Here is a 27,060-nt window from a genome sequence, read left to right on the forward strand (position 1 = left end):
TGCCCTTAAGTGTTGTTTTAAAGCACTGTATGTGTTATTTTCCCAAGGCCGTATTACAATTTTGCATCATTTTGAGTTGGAGGTTTGGGTTATTTCAGCTCAGTCTTCTAAGTAATGACACTGAGAAAGCAGTTTACATAGGGCTTTGGTAGATGTGAAGGAGTGAGTCGTTGGGACATGGGGATGGATAGGCGCCCTTGGCAGGCTTTGGGGCACATGGGTGCTCATTCCTGCAGGTGCCCAGTGGACCAACCCCCAAAACCAAGTGTGATAAAAATGTTTGCTCCCCACACCTCATCAGCTCCTGATGGCCAGTCTCAAACAGGCAAGGTTTCTCAGAGTGCTCCCTGCCACATGTCCATGTTCTGCCCTCCCCCCTCTGCTTAGCAGGTGTGGAGTGAGTGAGTAGGAATGGAAGGAAGGACCTGACAGGAGCAGTGGGGGTCTCCAAAGGGTACGGGAGTCAGCATGAAGCCAGGACAACTAGGGTGCCGTCTGCTTGAGGCAGGCCCACAGCGGGTGAGGTGGTCAGCGCCTGGAAGTCCGGCTCTGTCCCTTTGGCGTATCCTGCCAGGGTCTACATTATGTTAGAGGGCCTGGCCTGCCGCAAGGGACCCTTTGAGGGGATGTGAATGGACCTCAGGACGCCTGTGAGCTCTTTGTCCAGAAGCGAAAGGTGTGTGTCCAGAGCTTCATCAGAGTCTACACTGGGTCTATAGCTGAGAAGGTTGAAGACACGCCCTCTTGGAGTCGCATCTCCAACAAGAGTTCTCAGGAAGTTGGTTCAGTTGGACCTGTGTCACAAGGCAGAAGGGACGGTGGCCACCACTGCCACAACAGTGACATGGCCCCACTCCCCTGTCAGTGCCCAACCCCCCCGTCCCCAGGTTATCGTCCTTCTTTCTCATCAAGCCCTAGAGGAAAGATACTGATAAGGGGCAGGAAGCTGTTTTGACCAGGCAGCTTGTCGCACCGTCTGTGGTGTCGATTGTTTGAGGTACAGCCTGGCTGTGGCCGCTTTCCTGAGTTACTAACAAGTCAGGGCCATGGATGTTATTACTGTGGGGTCACTTCTTTGTTACCTGAAGAAGCTATTATGTTGGTCACTGGCCTCACGGGGCCTGGGCACAAAAAATCTAGGAGCATCTGTAATCCATTCTGGCCAGTGGAAGGAGAGGGCCACCCCAGAGTGATGGTAAGAGTGTCTGTCATCTCTGGGGACCCAGAGTGATGGTAAATGTTATCTCATAATATGATGAAACTATATTGTGCCTCTCCTGTGCTAGCATTCTCGATTAATACTTATTTAGATGCCAACTATAAAGAAAACATGGTTTCTTCTCCTGGGAGGTCGGTGACCTTATGTGGGAGTGAGGCCAAAAAACACATGAATGGCCGTTTTGAGATGATACTAGAATAGACTAGTTGGGGTCAGTTGGAATTGATTCAGTAAGTCTTGGACCAGAGTAAGCTTGGTCATCTGGGTATGGACACAATGTGGCAGAGGAAAAGGGGGAGGCAAAAAGGAACAAGTTGTAAGCAGACAGTAGGACCAGCTTCCCAAGGGGGGGCGGTGCATTTCGGCTGATCATGTGAGCCTGTGTGGATGGGGGAACCCTGCCTGACACCTTTCCCGGGGGCTCTCATGTTCCTGGTCTCACTGGCTGTTCACAGCAGTTCCTGGGAGGTGATAGGGTACCTACCATCCCACGTGTCCGATGACAAACTATGGAATCTCTACAGTTCCCACAGCTTGGCCAAACTGAGTGGATGAGTCAGGGTCTCCCAGCTCTGAAAATGGGTGTTAGGATTTGTCAAGCTCAGAGCGGTGGTAATTATGTCAGCTTATCCCAGGGTTCACAGAGTGGGAGACTTTAAACCCCAGACTTCTCTTTCCACAGAAACAGCAGCAGAAAGAAGCTCTCCTTCTCTTCTTCAACAGAACAGCTGAAGCTAAAATCCCATCTGTCATGTAAGTGGCCACCAAGTGTCGACTTCTCTCTCCCACTCTGTCTCTCTCTCATCTTTAAAAAGAAGCACCTATTACCTTAATCCACCAGAATGGTTTCAGTGCTCTGCAAGAAATGATCAGAGACTAGAATTACAGCTGCCTTCAGTACAGAGTTCAGGGCAGCGTAGCCTCATCACTCATGGGGCATAAGCAGGCCGGTCACTGGAGCACTGCTAGCCTGAGTGTGCGGTCCTCGAGAGATCCTGTCTTAACCACGTAAGCTGGCACTGCTGCCACGTATGAGGAGGGTAGGACTGACCAGACGCTAAAGGGAACTTTTCCCCTTAGTAGGAAACCTTTGGTCACTTGCCTGTAGACACAAGGTCGGGGTTTCACAGAAGACCAGGAAGGCTGCCCTATGGGGATTCTCTGGTATTTTCCAAATACATGAAGTCTCAGCCATTATTCACCTACATAAAAAGGCAACTGTCAAAGTTTGTTCAAAAGATATGGGCAAGTGGCCATTGTCACACTTAGTTTTCCTTCCGTCTTATAAACTAAGGCTGAAGTCATAATTCCTATTCTTAAATGTATTCAGTGGCTTGAAAAATTGTCTGCCTTTCTTAAAGAAAGGAAAAACCCACTCATGTTCAAATATTCACTGTGGTAGAAACTTGAGGCAATTCTCATGACGTGCATTTGCCTGATTTTTTATTGTTTAACATTCATGTGAGACTCTGGCAGGATAATGGTCCAAGTGATTTAATTACAATGAAAATGAATTTAGCGTGGGTTGAGCGGTGCCAGCTTGGCTGTGAGGACCAAGATCTGCGGATAAATTGAGATATACACAGCCTACCCCACCCTCTCACTCAGCCTCCAGACCCCCCAGTCTCTCCGGCCTCTCCCTCTGTACCCCGAAATGAGGTAAGAGAGTGAGTTCCCCACATTCTTCCAATCTAAGATTTCCCCTACTCACCCCAGAAAGACTGCTGAATGTTGGCCAGCTCTCCTCACCCTCGGGGCACTGCCCTTTTCATTTATGAGACTGTTAGGAGACTAATGAACTCCAGATGTGGTTTTACAACCTGGAAACTTACCTCTCAGAAACTCCTCAGAATTGCCCCCACCAGCCCATTTCTCACAAGCTGCTGAGTAACAGATGGCAAGGGTGTGATCCTTTTCCCTCACTCTTCTCCGCTCATAACCTACAAAATTCAGGGTCTATGGAGTGCTGGGCCCAGAACCATCCATTTGCTTAGAAATGTTAAATCTGGCCATTCCACCACCTTATAAACAGACTTTGGTACTGCCTCGTTTTAGATAGGGTGGCTTGAACAACAGAAGTTTATTTCTTACACTTCTAGAGGCTCAGAAGTCCCAAGATCAAGGCACCAGCAAATGTAGTGTCTGGTGAGGGCCCACTTCCTGGCTTGCAGACAGCCGTCTTCTCTGTGTCCGTGTCCTCCCGGGATAGAAGGGGCGGGGCGAGGGTGCTCTTTGTGGGGGTCAGGGGGGTCCTCTGACAAGGATGTTGATTTCAATCATGAGGACTCTGCCTGTGTGACCTTATCACTTCCCAAAGTCTCATCTCATGATAACCTCACCTCGGGGGTCATTATTTCAACCATATTTGGCGGGGGAGGGGCGCCTGCATACTTTTTCAAGATTCCGTGACAAATTTATAGTGCTTTCTAATTTCCAACCAGTTTTGACATCTGCTAACTCATTTCACACTTACAGCCTCTTTGTAAGATCAGTCAAGTAAGTCAAATTGGCCTCATTTTTAAAATGCAGTAATGGGGTAAATCTCATGTATATCTCTGGGTCTCAGAGTCACACAACTAGTAAGTGGAAATTAGATTATAAATCTTGAAACCCAAATTTCCTCTGCTAATTGTTTTTCTTCCCTTTTTTGCTGCTGTTTGTTTGTTTTAATTTTAATGGGCATCTTTTGATATAAAAGCCAGTGGTATTGTGGTAGGCAGATTATTTCCAGCCTGGTAACGTAGGGACTTGGAAAGGATAGAAATAAAAAAAACCACATCTGAGATGTAGAGGGAAGAGAGGAATTAGGAAAACCAGGACCCACAGTTGTTAATGAGCTGTCCAACTTGATTTTGTGGCCTCGTGACTTTCTGATGCTGTAGCAATAAACTTTCTTGCTTATATCATGGCAAATTTTATGTCTCTCAAACTAATTAAAGTAGATTCTATTAGTACCAGCTATTCACAAGTTGAACTCAAATCCATTCCCTGGTTGGCCATAGTGGTGCTTGAAAATAATTCTTAGATGCTTAGAGGCCAGGTCACCACCTGCCTGACAGGACACCTTTGAGATTTGTCCTTCTCCAAGGAGGGCGGTGTCTCTCTGGTGCCAAGACACCCCCACGGGTGAGGGTGGCCTCAGGCAGAGTAAGTCCTTTTTGTCAAATGCAGTGACTATATCCTGGACCTACTGTTTGTGTCTAGGGAGACTCATCTTCCCGTTGCACTTGTGGGAACAGTGACCTGTCCTGGGCTTGTGAACCCTCTGCAGAACATAAATCTCCGGGAAGCCACAGAGGCTGCTGCTTGGGTGATACCCTCCACCTCCAACAGCTCCTGGGGTAGCTGCCAGCCTTCTGGGCCACGGCTAACGGTGGGGGTGGGAAGTCAAGAAAAAACAGTGATGGAGGAGAAAAGTAAATCAAGGGGAGAATAAAGAGCAAGCAAATAAGGCTCTTCACTCTATCTTCCCTTGCCTCAGAAAAAAAAAATTCCCTTACTACTGACATAACCGTGGGTCCTTGCTGTCTTAACCAGTAGCTTGCTGTCTACTGTGTGAGGGACCTGGGGAGCGTTCCCCGACTGTCCTTCAGTACTATTACTTAATGTTTCAGTAATACACTTGCAGAAATTTGATTACTGCCAGGAATCTCCTAATCCCCTGCCTAGGCATTTTCAGATCTTAGATGGAATTTCGGTTTGTATTGAAAACACATTACAGCAAAAGTGAAAACTGTTAATTATCTTCTGTGATCCCCGAGAATAAGAAAGTCTCAGTAACATATCAGAGACACATAAAACGTAACGATACTTTGATTTATTTGCTTATGGGAGAGGACTTAAAAAATGGAAGAACTCTTCTTGGAGGCGGCACCAGGTGGCTTCCCCGCAGCTCCTAATTTTGCTCCTTCTATTCAGGTGACCTAGCCTGAGGGGTAGGCCAGAGGTCAGCTTTCAGAGAAAGGGAGGGAAATGGGGGGGGGGGGGCGCTGCCTCAAAGGAGTCTTCTAAAGATGCAATGGAGTCCTTTCAGTTGGATAAGCAGATGTTTATTGTGCTGTTGTTGTCAAATGCAGTGAATATATCCTGGACCTCCTGGAAAGTGGAAGAGAGAAGTTTCTGGTGTTCGCACACCATAAGGTAGTCCTGAGTGCAATTACAAGAGAGCTTGAGAAAAAGGTAAGCTCCCTTCGAAATTCAACATAGAATGCTTCTGTAGTTTGTGTGGCGGCTGCTGAGTTGTTCTGAGCAGGTTGAGGACAGATCTGAACCAAAGAAGTGAGATGATGTTTCCAGACTTTCCGAAGAAGCTGTCTTGCTTGTAAAAGCACAGTGGAGTCCAAATACTAACTTCTTCCCTGGTCCCTATAGATAACCCCGGAGCCTCGCTTTAACAACATCTCCCGGTGGATCTTTCCTGACTCTAAGTAAATAATTACAAGATGGTCAAGAGAGGAAGTAGCAGAAATTCTCTTGTGTGGAAACAAGTATTTATATGGATATCTCCTCTCTTCCTTTGTTCTTCCTTATTACCGTCAAAGTGGCTTTAATAATCATACCTGGCAGTGTGTAGACTTCAGTATGGAGTTTTATGGCCATTATTACTATTATTATTATTATTATTTGAAAAATATCGAAAGATTTCCAAGGATGTTCATTAAAACTAAACACATCAAATTAAGAAACAAAACTTGTGAAGTTGTAACACGTCACATGGAAATGCTGCCCAATCACCACTAGCTTGTAGAATTAGAAAAGTAAAACACATATTTTCATCTCCCTTTTCATTTTTGGTTAAAGTTGGACCATAAATTGCTTTTTGACTTTCTTCATCTTTTATTACATTTTATGTAATGATTCTTTTTTTTTTTTTAAGAGAGAGAGAGAGAGAGAGCATGCATATGAGCAGTGGGGGAGGGGCAGAGGGAGAGAGAGAAATAGAATCTGAGCACGGAGCCTGAGACAGGGCTTGATCCCATTACTCTGAGGTCATGGCTCAAGCCAAAATCAAGAACTGGTCACTCCACCAACTGAGCCACCCAGGCACCCCTGTCACATTTCAAACATAGAGATGAGGACAGAGAAACATACAGCAGGCACCTTATTTTAATTTTTATATAAAATAAATTAAATATTTTGCTGTATTTATTTCAACGTGTGTATTTTAAGTAATACCATACTTAGGCCCCTTAGCAGCCCTTGAATTCATTCTCTGTCCTCACCGGATGTAACCACTGTCCCCAGTCCTTCCCTCCACGTTGTCATACTTTGCTTCAAAAGTACATATTCTTCATATATGGTCTTCTCTTAGATATATATTTTAACTTACAGAAATGGTATCCTGAAATTTACCTTTTCGCTCAATGTTATTTTTGAGATTTTTCCATGTAGTATTACGGCTTATTAGCTCATTCACCATAACTACAGAATAGTATCTCATTGGGTCACTGTGGCACAGTTTATCCATTCTCCTGGTGATGGATATGGGATTTTATTTACAGTTTTACTGTTATGTGAGTACAGATATGCATATGCATGTGTGGACATGTCCAGGCATGATCTTACATAACCATTGGATAGTCCCATTTTCAACTCTACCAGGTATTGCCATATTTCTCCCCACGCTGGCAATTCAAATCTATAATCCCACCAGCAGCATTTGGGAATTTCTGCTCTTCTGCATGCTCATTAACACTTAGTATTATCAGACTTTAAACTTTTGCCAATATAGTGAAATGAAAGCTCTGCTCTTTCTTATTTTAATTTGCATTTCCCTGACTGCCACTAACAGTTGTATCCTTTAATATATTTATGGGTGATTTATGGCTCTCTTCTGTAAATATTTTGCCTGTTTCTCTGTTAGATGGCTTGTTTTTTTCTTACTACTTTGGAAATACTCTTTTTAAATTCTGGATATTAGCTAACCTTTTTTCATTTTGTTGAAGTTTTAGTGAACATAATGTTTAATTTTTACTTGTTACAACTGAAACACATTTCCAGCTTATTAGTTTTTCCTATGTGGTTTTTAATTTTTATGAATGATTTAAGAAATCTGTCCCTCCTCAAGGTCATAAAGATTTTCTCCTATAATTTTTTGTCCTGAAAATTTTAGAGGTGGTTCATTAATCCGCCTGGGTTTGAATTTTGTATATGATGTCATGCAGGATGCCAGCCAATGGAATTAAAAGCTATAATTATTGAAAAGGAAAAATCAGAGCTGTCACTATATTCAAGAGAATATAAAAAGAGTTATTAATAGTAAAGAGAGCTATCCATTCTATTCCACCCATCTGACTACCAGTTTATGGACCTGCATGGCTGAGTTTTATAATAGATTTTAATATCTGGAGGTACAAGTCTATCAACTTTGTTCTTTTTTCAAGTTGCCTTAGATATCTCTCCTGATTATTTTTTGAAACTCCTGTAGCATAATAATATGAAGTTCCCTTAAAATACCCAATTGGGAGTTTTATTTGAACTGAGCTAAACCTACAAATTCATTTGGGAAGGATCACAATTTTTACAGTTTTTGCACTGGAGCATGGCCCAAGTCTCTCCAGTTCTTCATTGGTTTCTACGCTCTTCTTCGTGACATTACTATTAGGTACTTTCTATGTTGCTTTGAACTTGATCTTTTTCCCATTGTGTATTTACTAATTATTTATAGCTGGTACATAAAAATAGCAACTTATTTTAGTATACTTATATGGAATTTAAGCACCCTACTGTACTCTAATGCTTTGATAGTTCTCCAATTAATTGCCTCGGATCTCTTGAATATAGCAGGGAGCCTGCTTCTGCCTCTGCCTATATCTCTGCCTCTCTCTCTCTGTGTCTCACATGAATAAATAAGTAAAATCTTTGAAAAAAAAAAAAAAGAATCGAGACCTCAAAGGTGTGCCCGGGTGGCACAATCGGTAAGCATCTGACTCTTGGTCTCAGCTCTGGTTGTGATCTCAGGGTCGTGAGTTTGAGCTCATAGTGAATATGGCTGTTGGCCCCAGGGGTTTCCTTGTGCCTTTGTAATCCCTCCTGCTTCTCGCTGCCCACCCATCTCCAGGCCACCACAGACCTGTTCTCTGTCACTCTAAATTAATTTCCATTTTTAGAACTTTATATAAATGAGGAATGATTCAGTGTGTACTCTTTTTTTTTTAATTTGGTTTCTCTCAATATATTTTGAGATTCATATATGTTATTGAAGTATCATCAGTACATTCCTTCCTACTGCTGAGTAAGTACTCTGTTGTATGCATATACCATGGTTTTTATCCTTTCACCCATTGGTAGATATTCGCCAGCCCATCCTTTTTCAGTGAAGATGAAGACTCCCTCAGGGGTGCCTGGGTAGCTCAGTTGGTGAAGTGTCTGACTCTTGGTTTCGGCTCAGGTCATGATCTTAGTGTGGTGAGATCCAGCCCTGTGTTGGTCTCTGCTCTCAGCAAGGAGTCTCCTTGCAGATTCTGTTTCCCTTTCCTTCTGCCCCTCTCCCCCCTCATATTCTCTCTCTCTGGCAAATAAATAAGTAAATCTTTAAAAAACCAAAAAGAATCTCCCAAATATGAAGAAATACTTGAATGGATAAATTATACTATTGCCACATAATGAAATATTATTTGGACATTAAAAATGATGTTTTAGGAAACTTTAATAGTTTAGTTTATTTACAACATAATGTTTATTGGAGAAAAGCAGGATATAAAACTTTGTGTTTAAAAATTCTCATAAACGGGTCACCTGGGTGGCTCAGTGGTTGAGCATTTACCTTTGGCCCAGGTCGTGATCCCGGGGTCCTGGGATCGAGTCCCACATCAGGCTCCCTGCAGGGAACCTGCTTCTCCCTCTTCCTGTGTCTCTGCCTTGCTCTCTGTCTCTCATGAATAAATAAATAAAATCTTTTTAAAAATAAATAAATAAAAATAAATAAATAAAAATTCAAAAAATAAAAATAAATAAATAAAAGGTTATTGTGCACATCGAGAAGAGAGCGCCTGGCAAAAATAGATTGGTAATAGTCCCCATATTTGTATTTCCTTTATAATGCTTGTCTTTATCATTAGGGAAAAAAAAATAGATAATTGCCCCTTAAAAGAAAATAAAAATCAGACATGTAAGGAAGATGTAGCCCAGCAGTCAGCTCCTTGGCATTCATCTCAGAGGCATGAAAACTTGTGTTTACATGGAAACTTGTATACAAATGTTCATGGCAGGTTGATTTGTTGTAGCCCCAACTGGGGCCGACCCACGTGTCCTTCCAGAGGTGAAAGGCCACGCTGTGGTACATCCACACCACAGAATACTACTCAGGAGTAAGAAAGGAATGAGCTACCACCACTTGCAGTGCCCTGGTTAGATCTCCAGGGAATGATGCTGAGTGAAAAAAAGCCCATCCCAAAAGGTCGCCCACTCTATGACTCCATTGATACAACATTCTTTTGTTGTTGTTGTTGTTGTTTTGATACAACATTCTTTTGTTGTTGTTGTTGTTGTTGTTTTGATAGAACATTCTTAAAGTGAAAAGGACCTGGGAGTGGGGCAGGAAGCAGAGGGAGGTGGGAGTGGCTATAAGGATCCTTGTGGTGTTAGAACTGTTCAGTGTCTCTTTTTTTTCTGTTTCTTTTAAGTAAGCCCTATGCCAAACATGGGTCTTGAACTCGCAACCCCAAGATCAGGTCACTTGTTGTACTGACCAAGCCTGCCAGGCTCCTGTAGCTGTTCAGTGTCTTGAGTGTGAAGGAGATAACGTGGAAACCCACAGTGATAACACTGTGTAGAACACACACATGTGAATTTAAGTAAAACTGAGGACATGGGCATGAGATCAGTACATTGTATCAAAGTCAGCATCCTGGTTGTGATTTACTATAGTTTAACAAAATATTACCACTGGGAGAAAGTGGGCCAGATGTTCAAGGAATCTCTGTATTTTTGCTTCAACTAATGTGCATCTACAATCCCATCAACACAAACCTCAATGTGACACAAAAGGACAAGAAGCTGTGAAAGCAGTGACAGACCCGTGATCTGAGTTAGAACAGCAACGTGGCTCTGTCTTTGGAGCCGCGGCTGCCGTGCCCCGGGCACTGGTGCAGCCCACCTCGCTTCCCATCCTTGTCCCTGCAGCACGTGCCACACATCCACATCGACGGCTCCACCTCCTCGGCGGACCGAGAGGACCTGTGCCAGCAGTTCCAGCTGTTCGAGAAGCATGCTGTGGCCGTGCTGTCCATCACCGCTGCCAACATGGGCCTCACCTTCACCTCGGCTGACCTGGTGGTGTTTGCTGAGCTCTTTTGGAATCCAGGGGTAAGGGACACATGGGGCTCGAATCCCCCAGGGGTGCGTGTGGCTGTGGGGCAGAAGGAGCGAGAGTGTCAGTCTGGGCAGAGTAGGTCTCTGGGCCCTCTCCTTAGCACCAGTTTTGTCTTCTTCCATCCGTTTCTGTTAGGCCTCAGAAACATGTTTTATACTTCCCAATTACCAGTCTTTTTTTTTTTTTTCCCCAGTTACCAGTCTTAAAAGAAGTGAAGCCTTGCATATCTGTTGGCTAGTTATTAGATCTTCACAGCAGTCTCCTAAGTAGTAGGAGTATCGACTCCATGTTATGGAAGGGAATATTGAAGTTTTAGAAGGCTGGAAGGAATCTTAGGAGTCCTCCCTCTGAGGGGAAATTGGGGCACAGAGAGCTCACATGCACAGCTATCCCCAAAGGGGAGCCTGCGGCTACAGCAACCCCAGCCCAGGCCTCTGGGCTTCCAGCCTGTGCCTTCTATTAGCCATCATTGCAAGCTGCGTAGCCGATGCAGCCATGACAGGCGACCTTTCTGGGTGTTCCCTGAACGTGGTCTTTGTGTCCACTGGCCTCATCTGATGAGCAGAGAGCTGTGATAGCAGATATATGTCACTGGCCACACATAGGGCACGTAGACTTCTAGGCTGAAAGCATATGGGATGGAAACAATGCTCTTGGGCTTTGTTATCTATAGTAGGGCTTACCGCCATATTAAAGAGCCACACTACCCCTAATCATATAGGGCCTCTCCCTTGGTTGTGATATGTTTGTTTATTTACAAGGTAATGGTTTCTTACATGGCAAGAAGAATGGAAATGTGCCAGGCTTCCTTCATTTGCCCTTCAGCATAGCCTGCTGGCAGGTCGAGCTTGCTGTTCGTTCCTTGCGGCATCTAGGGCTCTGCCCACAGCTGTCTGGCTATAGATTCTAGATAACCCCAGAACTTTAGTTTTGTTTGATTCTCTCTTATGTTAGGTGACAGCTTCCTTGAAGGTAGAGGTTCTCAGCTTGCTGACTTGGGTCATGGAGTGAAGTCCTTTCAGAAGAAGGGTGTGGTGGGCTCGGGGGCAGGGGACTGCCTGCTGTGGTGGACTGAGCCCCTTTGGGCCTTGGCCTGCACACATCCTGATCCCTGTACCTCACAGGTGCTGCTTCAGGCTGAGGACCGGGTGCACCGAATCGGACAGTCGAGCTCTGTGAGCATCCACTACCTTGTGGCGAAAGGCACAGCTGATGACTACCTATGGTATGGCTGGCCACTGGGGTTAAGCAAGGGTTGACGCCTGTGATGTATTTCCTTCACTCCCTAACTGCTTCTGCTCTTGCTGATGTCTTCAGGGACCCATGCAGAAGACCCAGGAGTAATGCCCTCCCACTTCCACCATGACCATGTCGGGCCTCCTTCACAGCATTCACTCATGACTTGCTGGGTGCATGAGGGATAAGGGGATGTGGCTCCTTTCCCAGTGTCCTGAGACAAGGGAGGGGGAAAGAAGTATATGTGCAGGTTTGCTTGTAAGACACTCCGTCCCAGCTATGAAGACTCTGCTGAGACATGGTCATACTGCCCTCTGCTCCTTCATGGCACGTATCGGTAAAATAAGGCCATCATACAGTGCTACAGCTGACCACTGGGAGGAAGTGGCTCACCCTGGACCACATGGGGCTTCCTTAGAACTAGGGTAAAATTTTTCAACCCTGGGGTTCATGTCTCTTACCTAAGCAAAAAGTCTCCAAATGCTCCTTCCTAGTCATACTTACCCCTTTCCTAATACTAAGTTTCTTGATTACCTCATTAGTTTCTACTACTCATTTCTGTTTCCAGCCTTGTGACTAAGGGATCTTACCTTTGTCACATGTGTAGGTTGTCCCTACTCCTACATCTTTGGATTTGTTGATTTGATCATTGGGCAGCTCATAACCACGAGGCCATTTTCAGCGCCAGGTTCAGAATTTTGTTGTAATGAGACATCTGTTTCCTCCACATCTTCCAGTAGAAAGAATTTTGAACCTAATGATGCAAACACTAAATTGGTTTACAGAAGAGATAAATATTTTAGGTTGGGTGTTTGTACCTTGAGCGCTCCAAAGAAGTGAAACAGCATGCCTCAGTCCCATAAAAACTAGGAGGGTGATCTCTTTTTAATCCCGCTGGTTCTGTGCAGCTTGTATTCACCGCAGCTCTTTTCTCCCCAACAGGCCCCTAATTCAAGAGAAGATTAAAGTTCTGGGTGAAGCCGGACTTTCTGAGACCAATTTTTCAGAAATGACAGCAGCTACTAATTACTTCTACAAGGTAACACCAGCAAATGGCTCCTTGCCACTGGAGTGGGGGGAGCTGTTGAGTTGTCTCCTCAGCCCTTGGGTCCTGAAAGAGAAGTGGATCACTCCTGGGGATTTCACTCAGCCTCATGCAGAATGGTGGCCTTCAGGTAGCTCCTCTGAAAACCAAGTGTCTTCTCCTTCTCATGGAACTGCCCAAAATCAGAGTCTGAGTAAAGTCAGCAATATCTTTGAGTGACAGGAAGACTAGAGAGTCTGAGGATTTGATCTTTCATTTACATTGATGTAGTAACGAAATGCTTCCTTTCAAATGTAATGATCGAGATAAGTCTTAGAGATCATATTTTTATTTTTTTAATTCATATTTTAAGTAACCTCTACACCCAGCATGGGGCTTAAACTCATGACCCCCAGATCAAGAGTTGGCATGCTCCTCTGGCTGAGCCAGAAACCCCAAATATCATATTTTTAAATGTAGAGTATAAATTATCCTCATAAACAGTTAATAAGCTAAGTTGAAACAACCTTATTTTTAAGCTTTTTAAAGAACTCTAATTCAATTGAATGGCAAATATTTTCACAGAGACTTTGTTATTATATGCCCTTTGAAAAGAAGGAGACTTAATTTTAAGGGATTCTTAACCTTCTCAAACTCAATAATGAGTCTATTTAGAACTAACTCATTTATTCCTACTGCCTTTACCTTCACTTACTCTTAGTTAAGAATTTCTGCCTAAAGTACAAGATAATATGAATGCAGTTTATCAATATTTATTTTGATTAATAATTATATCTATTTTTTTATTAAAATAGAGCTGAAAATTTCATCAACTATTAGAAAAAGAAAATGCTGCCTCCTAACAGGAGATTAAAGCAAGAGGTTATTCTCGCTAAGACAGCATGCCTTCCCAGAGGGGAAGTGAAATCCTAATCAGATCTTGGACCTTGCTTCCATTAATCAAGCATGCTCCAAGTTAGCGCACAGTATTGCCACCACCATACTCAAATGCAGGTTAACAGTTGTTTTACTTAGAACAGGCTGCCTTGTGGGGAGGCATTTCCTTAACCCTGCAGTTGTTCAGATAGAGGCTGATGAGATTTCTAGAGGAAGATGTGAAGATCATGTGAGGTTGACCTTAATGACCTTTAATGTCACTCCTTGTCTGGTCAGGAAGGCTGGCATCCTGAAAGGCAAGGGAATGTAAGTAAGGTGCAGGTTCATTGGGTAATCGAGCTCTCAAAAGACTGCTCCCCAGGCCAGGTTTCAAGGGCCTCATGTCACCAATGCGCGGAGGCTTCTGTTAGGAGCAGTGAGGAAACAGAGACCAGCTGGGTTGAGACCCGATGATGAAGGAGCTGAAGAGCCAGGGAGGAGCTCTGATGAGGTAGATACGGGGGACTGTAAGATGTGACAAGAAAATCCTGTTAAAGGACAGCCAGGGGGCAGAAATCATCGAGGCAGAGAGCTGCCAGGGACGGAAACAGAAAGAGGCCCGCAGTGGGAAGCACAGGAGAGCCGTTGCAAATCCATGCAGGTACCGGGTGCTGTGACCCAGGTAATAAAGACTGTGCCTGTGGAACATCGCGGAGGGAACAGACGGGCGAGGCCGACTTGCTGTGAGGTTGATGTGTGGAGATAGGCAGTCAGGATGCCCTGGGGATGGCAAGCCAGGGAGACGAGGAGAAGAATGTTTGGTAGACCATCAAAACTAGGCTTTTGGAAAAGAGTTACTGGCTTGAGGATGTAGGATTGAGAGGAAAGATGGTTTGGGTTTCTAAACAGCTTTAGTTTAGTGGAACCAAGATGGCCATGGAGATGTTTGAAAACGCACCAGGAATGAAAGATGGTCAGGTTGGGAATACACATTTGGGACAGATCAGCTAAGGGGTGATAAGCGAGCCTATGACGAGCTGTAGTTGGAACTGCTGGGCCTGATTTTCACAGTGCACCGTGGCCTCAGAGCACAGAGGCAGCTCATGGGCCTTTGGATCATTGGCAGATTTCAGGTAGCCCGAAACAGGCAGGGGACTCTACTCAGTGTGTCAAGTATGTGCATGTTTTCTTAACTACCCCGAAAATTAGGTGCAAGCGGTGGTGGAGCATGTGGGTTGGCAGTTGAACTGCAACCTAAACCCTCAGTACAGAAGGGCTTTGCAGGAAGTGGGGGCTTGGGAGCTGGTTCAGTACCGATTTGGAAAGCTAGAAGGAAGAAGCCATTTCCAACATAAGTTTTCCTTCACCCCATGAGCAGCAGAGAAGAAACGACGCCAGGCGGTAAGGCCGCGTGGGCTGCACGCGCGGTCGTGGGCACCCAGTGATGTGCAGTGTGCAGCCCCCACGTTGCAAACCAATGTGCAGCAGTCTGTGTCCTCCCGCAACCCCAGCCTCGGGCAGAGCAAGAGTCGGTGCTGGAGCCTGCGCTTCAGCTTTCACCTTTTGTTTCCCCTCCCTGATGAAGGACCCAAAGCAGCAGAAGATCTATGACCTCTTCCAGCAGTCCTTCGAGGAAGACGGAAGCGACCTGGAGCTCCTGGAGGCCGCAGAATCCTCTGACCCCAGAAGTGCTCCGGGTGTACCTGGAAATGATTCCCAGGACCTAGAAGACACGCCGGACGAGACCATGGTGACTGGCAGCCCCGTGAAGAAAAGGAGATTTGAGTTTTTTGATAACTTTGACAGCTTTACCTTTCCCCTGTAAGAGGGGGAGGAAAAAGGCATTTAAAAATCATGGAACTCGTTAACATAAGGTGTTCGTTTCTACTTGCACCATCCTCGACGTTGCAGCAGTGCTGGCGTCTGTTACCAGGCTGGGGGTCGGTGTTACCTCTCTGGCCTTTCTGCGCGGGTGTGCGGGGTCTTAACCTCGCCTTCTCTGGCTGAGGACTAGAGACAGCAGGCTGCAGTAGTGACAGTTGGGGCGCTTTAAGTACCAGATGCTTCCCACGCAGCCTCTGAAATCCGGATTTTTAAATTTGTGGGTTCAACAAATATTTATAGAGCACCTGATACGTGCCAGGCAGCGTTCTAGGTGCCGGCAGCCATTCATCAAACAAAAGAGAGAAGAAAGCTCGTACCTCTGCAGAAGTTCTATCTGTAGGAGAAGTCATAGTTACACATCCTAAGAAGAAGAGAGCAGTTACGGAGGTAAGGGTTTGGAGCGGGAGGGGGCAAGCTTTTTCTGTAAATAGGCAGGCAGTCGTATCTGACTTTACGGGCCAGGTTGTCTGTGTAGGAATGACTCGACTCTGTTGCTGTAGGGCAGAAACAACCGTAGGTAATCCAGAAACAAATGATTATGGCTCTTTTCCCATAAAACTCTGTTACAGACACTAAAATTCAAATTCATACAATTTTCATGTGTCACAAAACCTTATTTTTTTGATTCATTTTGAGTCACTAAAACATGTAAAAACTGCTTAGTCCACTGGCCGTCCGGAAGCAGGCAGTGGGCAGGATTTGGCCTGAGAAGCATGACTGGCTAACTCCTAGTTTAGAGCAGCACCACCCAGTAGAAATCTGACACAAGCCACGGACATGATTTTAATTTTCTAAAAGAGTGTTAAAAAATGAAGGATGGAAACTAGTAATATTTTCTTTAACTCAGTTTCTTCAAAATACTCAGTTCAGCATACAATCACTATTAAAAACTTCCTGAGAAACTTGCTATTATGTTCTCCCTTTTTTTCCTTCCCTGCTAAGTCTTTAAAACCCAGTGTGTATTGATGCTGACAGCACACCTCAAGTGCTTGTTTCAGGTGCACTTGTGGCTGGTGGCTCCTGTGTTGGGCAGCACGGGTCTAAAGAATGGTGAGGGGTGAGGGGCATCATTAGAGGTGATGTCACTGAAGAGACCGACAGAGGCCAGATGATGTGGACCCCTGAGGTCATGTAAGGAATGATTTAATTTTGAATATGAAGCTGCTGACTGGTTTTGACAGGGATATGAGGGATATAACAGGGATATGAGGCAACCTGATTATATTTTTAAAAGATCCCTCCAGGGGCACCTGGGTGGCTCAGGCGGTTAAGCGTCTGACTCTCGATTTTGGCTCAGGTCGTGACCTCAAGGTCCTGAGATCAAGCCTGTCATTGGGCCCCACACTGGCGTGGAGTCCGCTTGAGATTCTCCTTCTCCTTTAGCCCCTCCTGCCGTCGTTCATGCTCTCTCTTTTTAAAAAAAAAAAACTTTAAAAAATGAATTTAAAAATCCAAGACCACTCCCATTCGTGTGTAGAAAATAGATCAGGAGGGGTGGTCGGGGGAATAGTTTGAGAGGAGGCTGGTGAGCCATTGCAGCTGACCATGGGGTGATGCTGGGGTGTGGCCCAGCGGAGCAGCAGTGTGAAGGAGGTGAGAAGCACTTGGATTGGGTACGTGATGATTGTAGAGCTGAGTGAGTTTGAGATGGATTGACCAAGACGCATTTGAGAAGAGGACAGAGGAGTCAATACTTAGACCTAGGATTTGAACTGAGCAAAGCTGTAGTGCCATTGACTGAGATACTAAAAAAAAATAATAATAAAAATGAAAAGATGGGGAAGGGTAGATGGGTTGGGCATCAGGCCAAAATCAAGGGTTTGGTTATGGACTCGTTGGGTTGGAGATGGAGGCAACCTGCCCAGCTCCCCCGTCAAGGACTTAAGCTTCCTGCCCAGCTTCAGGACGCAAATAGCTTCTACTTGGTCACATCTTCCAGTTGGTCTCAGTCCACAGGCTGTAGGATTTGGGTCTCCAGCAGGAGAAGGTCACACCGAGAGCTGCGAATTTTGCCCTCACCTGTTATAAACGGTGTTTATAGTCATGGGGCTGGAGGAGCTTGAGCAGATAAGGTGGTTTGGGGTGGGGAAGAAAGCTGAACGAACTGACCCCAGAGCACTCTACCATTTAGGATTGGGAAGAGAAAAAAGGAGACCAAACAGCAAAGGAAGAGAGGAAGAAAACCAAAATGGGTGTCCAGGAGGGGGATTTTTTAAAAAAAACTGTTTCAAAAAGGAAGGTGGTGCTGCTTTCTTGGTATTGTCAATAGACCATGGGCCGGGTTTAAGCAAAGGTTTAGAGGTAGCCCAATTTTCCTGGCAGCAGTGCAGCATGTCTGCGTTCCAGCACGACTGTGTGTGCATTTGTTTGTTAGACTTGGATGGTTTTCACTCTTGTGCTGTTGACTAGGTGCCAGGCACCGGGCCAAACACTGTACATGTACTGATGCAGTGAGCCCCATCTCGGAGGAAGGTAGGCAGGTTTTCATTGTGCAGATGTAGACCCCGAGCCAAGGGAGTCTGAGCTAGGAAGTGGACCTACTGCAGGACTACAGCCAGGCCACCGCTCCAGAGCCCACTCTAGGGTAGGTACACACTTCTACACCACGAGGCTCCGTGGTGCTTTGGCGGGTCTGTGAGCAGTTTATTGCATGCCCGCCTTCCTCAGGGGCTCGGCCCTGACTGTCACCCTGAGCTGGCTTCCCTGCAGGCTCCCAGCTAACTGTTCAAACCAGAACGAGACTCTGGAACGCATTTGCTTGTGCCTTTCGGTCTCCTCTCTTGGACTTCTGGATAGCTCCAACTGAGAGAGGAATCTCTGAGAGCCACCTGGCCCCCTTCACTGCTCAGGAGCCGTCGGGCATCCTGACATCTTTGTATGATCTGGACCCAGGGGCCGTGTCCTGTATGAGGCCTCGGCCTTGGGACATAACCGGCTGACTCTCTGCCTTTCTCAGTCAAACCTGGCATTTGGTTACTGAGCTTCCTATTAATCACTGTATCGATCTGCTGTGAGCTTCTCTGCAGGGTCGGAGCTCCTCAGGAAATCCAGCCTGAACACCCACATCTAAAGGGCAAGAGTTGCTTCTCCTGGCTTTCTGGAAAGGATTGTGGAGATGAGCAGCTGAGCCTGCATTCCGCCAGTGTGCCCTGCCGTGAGGAGCTCTGCTGTGGTGCCACATCTCCATAACTAGGCCTTTGCTTTCCTCTATTACCTCCTGAAACAAGAACAAGTGATACCTAGAGAAAATCCAGAGTCAAAGGCCTGAGAGAGAGTGCTCACCTGGGCCCTCCTCTAGGTCACCTGAAGTCATCTTACACTGTCTTATTACCTTCAGCTCTCTGTTTTATTTTTAAATTTTGTTAGCTGCACCGGTTTGTTTATAATAGTGACTATGACTTGTCAGAAGCTTCCAGAGGACAAGTAGTTGGGTCCTTCTAAAGTTTACTCTAACTTTGTCCCAAACAGCCACTTAAATATTTGTCTAAGAGTAATTAAGAGCAATGGCTGCTGTGTCATCAAGTAAGTTGTACCAAGTCCCCTCAGGAGTGGGTGCTCTGGAAAGCCAACTACATCACTTGATGGTTGCTGCCCTTGGAGTTCCAAAATCAATCTGCCCTTGGAGTTCCAAAATGCTGACACAGCAATCAGCATAGATCCGGAAAAGGACACAGTCGATTGTGCACTGGGTGGCCTACTGGGAGGGGGCCCAACGGGGACAGAATCGGGGACAGAATCTGTAGGAAAAGAAATGCTAAAATCCTACCTCAACGTTACTCATGAGGTTTTTGTAATGATTTTTTGCAATCTTGGTGGCTCGTTCATGGAAACAATACAATCACTTCATTAGGGGAAAATCTGTGGAATGAGTTAAGGCCCAGGAAGCAGAAAGGTTTTGGATCACCCTTAGATGCTGAGAGAGGTATAGAAAGGAGCATCTCTTCCTCGCCTGCCCCAGAGCCTATGCACAGCCTCTGCTCCCATTGCTCATATCACGTGGCTTGAGAAGCATTAGGAAGCCCTCTTCTGTGAGTCTGTGGACTTCTCCAGAGACTGCCACCTGCCTGTTGCTCATGCAAAGGAGATTGGGTACAGCTTTCTCATGGGCTCCGCTGGACTTTGGTCAAGTTCTTTAGAGTCTCAGAGAATGAGATCGTAGCATCTCATTCCTTAACTTCTCTTCATAGTTCCTCCTTACCCTAGGGATAATAAAGGAAAATGTGCAAGTGATTTTGAGACATATATCCAGGGTTGCTTAGGAGACTCACGGACCATTGTTAAGTTAATAAATCTCTGCTTTATTTACTGCGTGGCCTGCCACACAGAGTGGCCCTTTCAGCAAGGTGTCAGATCCATGTCTGCCATTGGGAGACTTTGCCCTTGGTCCTTGCGACTTGGTGTGCACATTTGATACCACAATTCCTCTGTAGTCTTAGTAAATATGGCCTGTTGAACCTCCGTCTGAAGCCTCTGCTTAAACCTCACTTTCAGCTGCTTTGGAGAAATACTCGCTCTCTCTGAGATGTCCTTGAGGGCCTCCAAAGCAAATTTTATTTATACCACGAAGCCTGTATATGCCAGGTTATACCATCCCAAATATACCTCTAGAATTTGTTGAGAACCACCCAACCATTTCTGTGTGATTCTGAGAAGACCCTGGGACTTACTTATCAAGAGTGAATGCCTTTGGGCTTAAGGAAGGATTTCTGCACTAACTCCTTTTCCTTCTTTTCTTCATATCTCAGTCCAGACACACACCTGCCACCATCCAGTGTATTTTCTGGGAATCTGGGCCTATCTCATCCCACTTCGGTCCCCGCCGTCACCAGGGTCATCGTTCCCTGAATGACCCTGGTTAATTCCTGCCTCTAGGGCTGGCACCAGGAAGACTCCTAGAGGGAACAGTGATCCTGTTAGCCTTGATCCATTTGTACTTGAATTAATCATGTCTTTTCCTTCTTGGCTTCCCACAAGCCTTTTTCTAGGTCAGAGGGAGAGCTAAGAAACAGAGCTGGCGGTGCCGTCTCCTCACTGCTGGCTCTTAGGTTTTGCCTCGTCTGTGCATTCTTGCCTATTGGAACCCTGATGCTTGCTTGCTCTCTTTCTCTCTCTCTCTCTTTCTTCCTAAGACTGTATTTACTTAGAGAGCACGAGCAAGTGGAGGGGCAGAGGGAGAAGCAGACTCCCCACTGAGCCAGGACCCTGGATCACGACCTGAGCCACCCAGATGCCCCAGAACTTTGATGCTCTCTAAAGCTTTTTTTAGGTGAAATTTAAACTGCAAAAGGGATGAAAAGAAGTCGCACCTTATTTCCTGCTTTATCCTCTCACTTCTTACTGTGTGGAGGATTACAAGGTTAAAAAAAAAAATGGCATGGAAGCTTAAAGAGAATTTGTTGGAGCCTCTCTCATACCTGTGTATTTTGGTTTTGTGTTTTCCTGTGAGGTCCCAGGAAAGGAAGTGGACTCCTAATCGTAGCAGAAAACATTGAGAAGCCTGTGACTCACAGTGCTTGGGATATTATGACAGCCAACAGTTACTAGATTTTGTAACACCCTCTGCCCACATCCCCCCCACCAACCCATTAATCTGATTTATGGAGTGCCAGGCACTTTTCTTCTTTGTTTTTAACCCTCCCTTTTAGTGTGAAATATCAGACATAAGAGAGTTCATAAAACACAATTACAGCTTAACAAATATTACAAAATAAACACTCATGTAACCATAACTCCAAGATTGCGAATATGTTCTAGAAGCTTTATTGGTTTGCTTTTAATGTTTAGATTTACAACCCAATTGCAGTTTATTTTTGTACATGGAGTGAGATAAGGTCAAGGCGAATTTTTTTTTCCAAATGAATATGTAATTTCTCAGCATCACTTACTGAAAAGATTGTCGCTTCATCCAGTGCTCTGAAGTGCCTTCTTTTCACTATTAAAATTTGATGTAAAAATTAACTATTCAGAGTGCCTGGGTGGCTCCGTTGGTTAAGCAGTTAAGCATCTGATGACTCTTGATTTTATCTCAGGGTCTTGGGTTGGCAACCCACATCAGTCTCTGTGCTCAGGGCAGAGTGCCTTGACCCTCTCCTTCTGCCCCTCCTCCCGCTCATGCTCATGCACTCTCTCATTCTCTCTCAAATAAATAAATAAATAAAATGTTTAAAGATAATAAAAATAAAAAATAAAGATGTATAAGTAAAAAAAATAAAAGCCCTACATTCTCCTCTTTCCTATTCCTAGCCCTACTTCCTACAGGTAATAACTAATATAAACAATTTGGGAGGGAGCCTTTGGTATTTTATTCCCAATGCATATAAATTTACATTGAATTGTTCTTACAAAAATTGTATCAAACTCTTTATATTAAAAATGATTCATTTTACATAATATATTTGGTCATTGTTTCATACTGATCGACCCTATCTATTTTAAGAGTTACTTAGCAGCTCCCATCCTGATGGATGCATTACCGTGTCAGTGCCCAGCGAAATGTTCATTAAAACAAAAAGCAAACAACTAGAAAGATGAATTTAAAGTAAATTTGTGGAGAGAAGAGAAGAAGGAATGAATCCACACATTGAATCTTTTTTTGGACACCTGATTTTTCGTAGGTGTTTATGACCTGGCCTTGGCAGGGTTCACCTTCCCCTTGCTGGGTCCACTGCCTTTTGTGGAGGTTGGCCCACAGGGCTCTTAAAATTGTGTGCAACTTTACTCTTGTCTGGCCACCCGGCACTTCAGTGTAGGGCAAGCAAGAACTCTTTGGGCACAAAGTGAAAGAACAGCAATGAAGCCTGGGACTCCAGGATAAGCCCTTTTGGTCTCCAGCATGAGATAAATTGGGGATGATGCTTGCACCTCAGATTTCTTTCAAGAATCAAGTGTTCCATATGCCCCAAAGACAACTGGTTGGCCCAACAGCTAAAAGAACTCTCCTCTAGATGCAACTTTCAACTTCTTTTTCTGAGGGCGAAAGTGAGTTTTGATTGCTCCTGATGAGCAGGGGTGACTCAGAGATTTTTGCTGAGACTTTTTTTTTTTTAATTTTTATTTATTTATGATAGTCACATAGAATGAGAGAGAGAGGCAGAGACACAGGCAGAGGGAGAAACAGGCTCCATGCACCGGGAGCCCGACGTGGGATTCGACCCCAGGTCTCCAGGATCGCGCCCTGGGCCAAAGGCAGGCGCCAAACCGCTGCACCACCCAGGGATCCCTGCTGAGACTTTTATGGGTATGTATTACAGTTAATCTCTACACCTGATGGTCCTCTAATGGGGATGGAGACTTACTAGCCCACAGATAAGACAAACTGAAACTTTGTAAAGCACAGTTCTCTGAAGCCACTCAGAGCTGATTTCATGAGAGTGCTATTTGTACATCCTCAAGCTTGCCATTTAAAGAGAATTGTCCAGTCTTTACAAAATTGCTCTGGGCATGAACAATTTCTTCCTATTATGGAGTGTCTCATTTTCAGCCACTCTACTGCGTTTCTTACTCCTGCTTTCTACCTTGCTCTCTCTCAGACTCCCTGAAGGGCAGAGACGTAGGCGGCTACGCAGGGGATGGGGTGGGAGGCGGTAAATTTGCTAAATGATCTGAACTAGGCTCTCTAGCCAGCCCAGAAGCACTCACTTCAGTGAGTGCAACGCTGGCCGTGTTTGTACAGTCACCCAGGGCAAGTGAACCTCACTCCTGCTCAGCCTGCAGGCACAGACCGGAACAGGAGGACCACGGGAGTGCTCGTTTCTGAACTCTTCTTCCACCAATCCCATTTGTTTGCACCAATAGGAATGTGTTTCGCTTTAATTTATAGTTTTCTAGAAGCAGGGCATAGTCTGGTGGAAAGGTGTCCAGAAATCATCCCCAAAATGCGGTGCACTTCTCTCCTGAGGGAGGACAGACTTGCTCCCTCAGCCCTTTAGGGTGAACCATTCTTCACCCTAAAGGGGCAGAGGGTACATGGAGGTTGTGGCGGAACTGGAAGATTTTGAGCACATCCTATTCCCCCAGTGGGGAGATGTGTTTGCACAGTTGCAGTGGTGTGTGAAACAAGGTACTTACCGCTGTGTTTCTAGGAGTCCTTCTTGTTGCAGTTTTTAATGAGAGGTTAATTTTTTTCAATATATAAAAGCAAGACGGTAATGCCAAGGAGTACGATATATAATTTAATCGCTGAAAATGTGTATTTATTTTTAAGATTTTACTCATTTATTCATGAGAGACACAGAGAGGCAGAGACCCAGGCAGAGGGAGAAGCAGGCTCCATGCAGGGAGCCCGACGTGGGGCTCGATCCCGGGACCCTGGGGTCACACCCTGAGCCGAAGGCAGATGCTCAACCGCTGAGCCACGCAGGCATCCCAAAATGAGTATATTTTTAAAATTTAGTTAGTACGTAAAAGCAATCTCCCCAAGTCAGTTTATAAAGCATTTCTTGAAGCTAAGATGTAGTTGTTATGCCTTAAAAGATGTGCTTTTGTAGATCTTATTACTTTTTCTACTTTTGTCTATATTTGAGAATTTCAAAATGTTCTGTGGGGGGTCAATATCCATAGCTTCATCGATGGACATTTTTCACTTAGGTATTTAGGTGTGGGTTTTAATGCCTATCAGGAAAAACACCCACGTAGCACATTCGACCTGGACTCCATAGACTTGGCTTAGGACGACGCTTCGTTTTCGTTAAGTCTTTCAAAAAAGTGACTCAGTTTTTAAAATAAATGCTCAAACAGTCGATAATGGCCAAAACTGCAAACACTGGAAATGCAGTGTTCGAGTGACTCAATTTGGAGAAACACTGGTCTGCTATTTCCGTCTTTTAGCATTCATCGTACAAGAAGCCAGTTAGTTGAGAAACAGCCTGACCTTCCTCCATCCCTAGCAATAACCCTGTGAAAACCCCTCTTGCTGAAACAATAAAAGCGTCAGCTCCGAACGCCCACAAGCAAACAAACAAACAAAAAACTACATTCCCCAGCAGGCCGCGGGGCGAGGAAGCCTCCGGAGCATAGAGCTCAGTGCCTAGCTGGGCTTCCGGTCGCCGCTTCCGCCCGCCCGCCCGCCTCAACCGCGCTTGCGCACGGAGTCTCTTCCTCTCTGGGCTGGGACCTGGCTGGCGGCGACATGGTGAGCGAGCGCCGTGGTGCCTGCGAGGCCTGCGGGTCTATCCGGCCGCATCCGACCTTTCTTAGGGCGAGGGCGGGGGGGGGGGGGGGGGGGCGTCTCGGCCGCGGGGCCTCCCGGACACGGACCGGGGCGGAAGGGCGGGGGCGGCTCGGCGGCGCGGGGCGCGTCCTAGGCGGGAGCCGGGGTCCCCGCGGAGGGCCCGCGTTTGACCCGGATGGGCCCGGGCGGGGGTGGGGGGGGCGCGGGGCCCCGGGGCCCCGGGTCCTGGTCCCGATCCCGATCCCGATGACGCCGCTTGTCTCTCGCCGCCCAACAGGCCAAACGCACCAAGAAGGTGGGGATCGTGGGTAAATACGGGACCCGCTACGGGGCCTCGCTCAGGAAGATGGTGAAGAAGATCGAGATCAGCCAGCACGCCAAGTACACCTGCTCCTTCTGCGGCAAGGTGAGGGCCGGCGGCCGGCGGGCGGCGGGGACTCGGGGCCACAAGGCCGTTGGCCTGCCCGGGGGGAGCCGAGGGGGGGCGGGCGTCTGACCTCCCCGGCCCCGGGGCCGCGCGACGGTGCCGGCCTCGCCAGGGCCCCGGGGCCGAGGGACGCGCACGGCCTCGCCAGGGCCCCCGGGGCCGAGGCAGGAGGTTCTCGGGCAGACGCCGCTGGTCTTTTGCAGACCAAGATGAAAAGGCGAGCGGTGGGCATCTGGCACTGCGGCTCCTGCATGAAGACCGTGGCCGGGGGCGCCTGGACCTACAAGTGAGTCCCTCCCTCTGCGCCTCCTGGGGGCGGGGGCCGGGGCCCCGGGCCCGGGCCGCGGGACGCAGGAGGCTGCTCGCCCTCGCGTCCCCTTGGGCGCCCCGCACCGGGCCTCGGCGCGCGCGGGGGGACCCGGGGCCCCTCCGGCCGGACGTCCGCAGCCCTGCGACCCCCACCGGCCAGCTGCGGCTGCTCGGGTGAATCTGCCCGGGCGGGCTCCCGAGTGGACTCGAGGGAATCCAGTTCTGGAAATTGAAGCCACCAAGGGCCCTACTCCTGGGGCTCCTTGCCGAGCCGAAAGGCAGAGGTGGCCTTGCTGTCGCCGGGGTCTAGGCGTGCGCCGTCCAGCGTGCGAGCCCCCCACGTGTGAGGCTAGTGCGGCGAGGACTTGGAATTTTGGTGTTAGTTGATTTAAAACTGCAGCAGGGTAAGATAATGGGAAGCGTCGAAGTGATGGTTCGTGCGCGGCATGTGCCTTAGGACCGGTGAGGTGGAACCGCAACCAGCCAAGCCTGCTCTCTTGGTTGTGTTGATCTAATGAACTAGCGTTCCTGTACCCGCCGTATGTGATGGTTGTGGGTTTTCCAGGTTCCTGAATCTTTTGATACAAAAATTTTTTTTTAAAGATTTTATTTATTTGTTTATTCATCAGAGATACAGAGAGAGAGAGAGGCAGAGACACAGGCAGAGGGAGAAGCAGGCTCCATGCAGGGAGCCCCATGCGGGACTCGATCCCGGGACTCCAGGATCACCCCTGGGCGGAAGGCAGGCGCTAAGCTGCTGCGCCACCCAGGGATCCCCCTATATAAGTTTTTTTATGGTCCTTTTTAGTAGCTGTTTTTCCAAAATATACTTGAGTCTTATCCTATTCTGACACTGCTTTTTGATACCTGTCATTTATTACAGCATCCTAGAATGCATTAGTTTCTCCGACCTTCTGTCCATTCCCTTTTAATGAGTTTCGGTCAGCCTCTTGGAACCATTCATTCCTCCCTGCTCATCTTTTCAATGCTGTTTGAGAAATCAGATGTATGAGATGGTCTTCTCTAATTCTGCAAGAGCCTGAAGACGCGGCTCTAATTGTTAAAAGATGCCATCCATCATCGTTAAGATTGTAATGTAAAAATAAGGCAGGATTTACTCATTTGCCATTTCACATGTTAGTGTAGCTAATCATGTTGGTACCAACTTTTTGTTTTTCTTTCTAGCACCACTTCTGCTGTCACAGTAAAGTCTGCCATCAGAAGACTGAAGGAGTTGAAAGACCAGTAGAAGCTCCACCATTTGAAACATTGCTAGCTTACAATAAATGGGTTAATTTATATAATAAAATTACTTGGGCTTGTTGTTAAGTTTCTTAAGTAGATCTTCACTTTGCGTCGCATTCTGCTTCCTCAAAAGACTTGAAAATGAAAAATCCTAATTTTTTTGGAAAAGCATGCTGAGATGGGTTATCCTAATACAGCCTCTTTTTTTTTAATGTTTCTAAAGATAGGATAATGTGCACAGTCTCCTAACATTCAGGTGTTTTGTCTTGACTACACGTTTTATCAGCATTTTCAGGAAACCATATGAAACAATTAGAATTTTAGGACAAATTTTGCAGATGTCTACCCCATTCTCCCA

General features: G+C 46.3%; 2 protein-coding genes across 9 annotated transcripts in view; both read left to right on the top strand.

Moving 5' to 3' along the window:
- SMARCAL1 (SWI/SNF related, matrix associated, actin dependent regulator of chromatin, subfamily a like 1) overlaps positions 1-24,614 on the top strand; it is a 63,139-nt gene extending 38,525 nt beyond the window's left edge. For 2 of the 8 annotated variants that reach the window (XM_055345101.1, XM_055345102.1), the window contains exons 13-18: positions 1,902-1,972; positions 5,296-5,398; positions 10,343-10,525; positions 11,657-11,757; positions 12,711-12,807; positions 15,254-21,942. In XM_055345101.1, the coding sequence (XP_055201076.1) occupies positions 1,902-1,972; positions 5,296-5,398; positions 10,343-10,525; positions 11,657-11,757; positions 12,711-12,807; positions 15,254-15,493 (795 nt within the window). In that variant the 3' untranslated portion in view covers positions 15,494-21,942. Of the gene's footprint in view, positions 1-1,901; positions 1,973-4,423; positions 5,140-5,295; positions 5,399-10,342; positions 10,526-11,656; positions 11,758-12,710; positions 12,808-15,046; positions 21,943-22,619; positions 22,740-24,533 lie in introns of those variants that run through there. The other 6 variants (XR_008666978.1, XR_008666975.1, XR_008666976.1 and 3 more) reach the window with 6 other exon arrangements.
- Positions 22,771-26,786, top strand: RPL37A (ribosomal protein L37a). The gene is made up of 5 exons (XM_055345105.1): positions 22,771-22,789; positions 24,537-24,682; positions 24,999-25,127; positions 25,352-25,434; positions 26,643-26,786. Exons 1-5 carry the CDS (start codon positions 22,786-22,788, stop codon positions 26,704-26,706), a joined length of 426 nt encoding a protein of 141 aa, XP_055201080.1. The 5' UTR covers positions 22,771-22,785; the 3' UTR covers positions 26,707-26,786.
- The last annotated feature ends 274 nt before the right edge of the window (positions 26,787-27,060 follow it).

The sequence above is a fragment of the Nyctereutes procyonoides genome, unplaced genomic scaffold, assembly GCF_905146905.1.
Source record: "Nyctereutes procyonoides isolate TBG_1078 unplaced genomic scaffold, NYPRO_anot_genome, whole genome shotgun sequence".
Lineage (NCBI taxonomy): Eukaryota > Metazoa > Chordata > Mammalia > Carnivora > Canidae > Nyctereutes > Nyctereutes procyonoides.